The following is a 1046-nucleotide window of genomic DNA, read 5'->3' as shown; positions in this document are numbered from 1 at the left end:
AACAAGGGACACAATGGGTTAACAAGAGATATAATAGGGTAGCATGAAGTATATGATGGATGATTTCTTGAAGTTGTTACATATTTATGTATGAGAGTGGGTGTCAAATGTGGTAGTGAGTGGACGTGTGTTTGTGTGAGTGAATGTCAATGTAATGAGTGTGAGTGTCGAGTGAGACTGAATGAATGGGTGCGTGAATAGATATGTTTGAGAATGGCAATGTATGTAAATGTCTGAGTGAGCGTTGAGTGTGACTGAGTGAATGGGTGGATAGGTGAGTAGATATGTTTGAGAATGTCAATGTCTGAGTGAGATTGAGTGAATGGGAGGGTGAGTGGATATGTTTGAGATTGTCATTGTATGTGAGTGTCGAGAGTGACTGATTGAATGGGTGCGTGAGTGGATGTGTTGTTCCCTTCTGAAAGATAATCAGCAATATAAGGTTAATGATGGAGCTATTGTGTAAATGATGAGAGAGAGGGGGGAGAGGGGGGAGAGAGAGAGGGAAATAGAGAGAGATAGAGAAGGTAAAGAAACAAAGAAGAGAAAGAGGGGATTGAAACAGAGAGACAGACTCAGGAAAGAGAGACAGACCTAGGGAAAGAAAGTATGAGCCATAAAGGAAAACAGAAAGCAGAAGAGAAGGAAGGAGGGATGAGTCAGAAAGAGGAGAAGTGTGAGAAAGGGAGGAGAGGGGAGAGAGAGAGACGGAGGAAGAAAGAAGAGGTGGGTGAAACAGACAGAGAAGAGAGACATGGAATGAAATATAGAGGAGGGAGTGAGAGAGAGAGAAAAAAAAGAGACATAGAATGAAATAGAGGAGAGAGAGAGAGAAGAGACATGAAATGAAATAGAGAGGGAATGAGAGAGAGAAGGGGGTGAAACAGAGAGAGAGAGAGAGAGAAGAGACATGAAATGAAATAGAGAGGAAATGAGAGAGAGAGAGAGAGGATAATGAGCAAAGAGCACTGACCTCAAGGGGATCCAACATTCCTTTACGGGTGACAATAATCTGTTTGGGTTGTTCCTCAACAGGAAGGGAACGA

General features: G+C 42.5%; 1 protein-coding gene across 1 annotated transcript in view; it reads right to left on the bottom strand.

Moving 5' to 3' along the window:
- Positions 1–1046, bottom strand: part of LOC106883575 (pre-mRNA-processing-splicing factor 8) — an 86626-nt gene that overhangs the window by 16029 nt on the left and 69551 nt on the right. The window contains exon 29 of the mRNA XM_052978062.1: positions 974–1046. Coding sequence (XP_052834022.1) covers positions 974–1046 — 73 coding nt within the window. The remainder of the gene's footprint in view (positions 1–973) is intronic.

Source organism: Octopus bimaculoides, chromosome 30 (genome assembly GCF_001194135.2).
Source record: "Octopus bimaculoides isolate UCB-OBI-ISO-001 chromosome 30, ASM119413v2, whole genome shotgun sequence".
Lineage (NCBI taxonomy): Eukaryota > Metazoa > Mollusca > Cephalopoda > Octopoda > Octopodidae > Octopus > Octopus bimaculoides.
The sequence above is the reverse complement of the archived record's forward strand: the minus strand, read 5'-3'. Positions and strand labels throughout refer to the sequence as shown.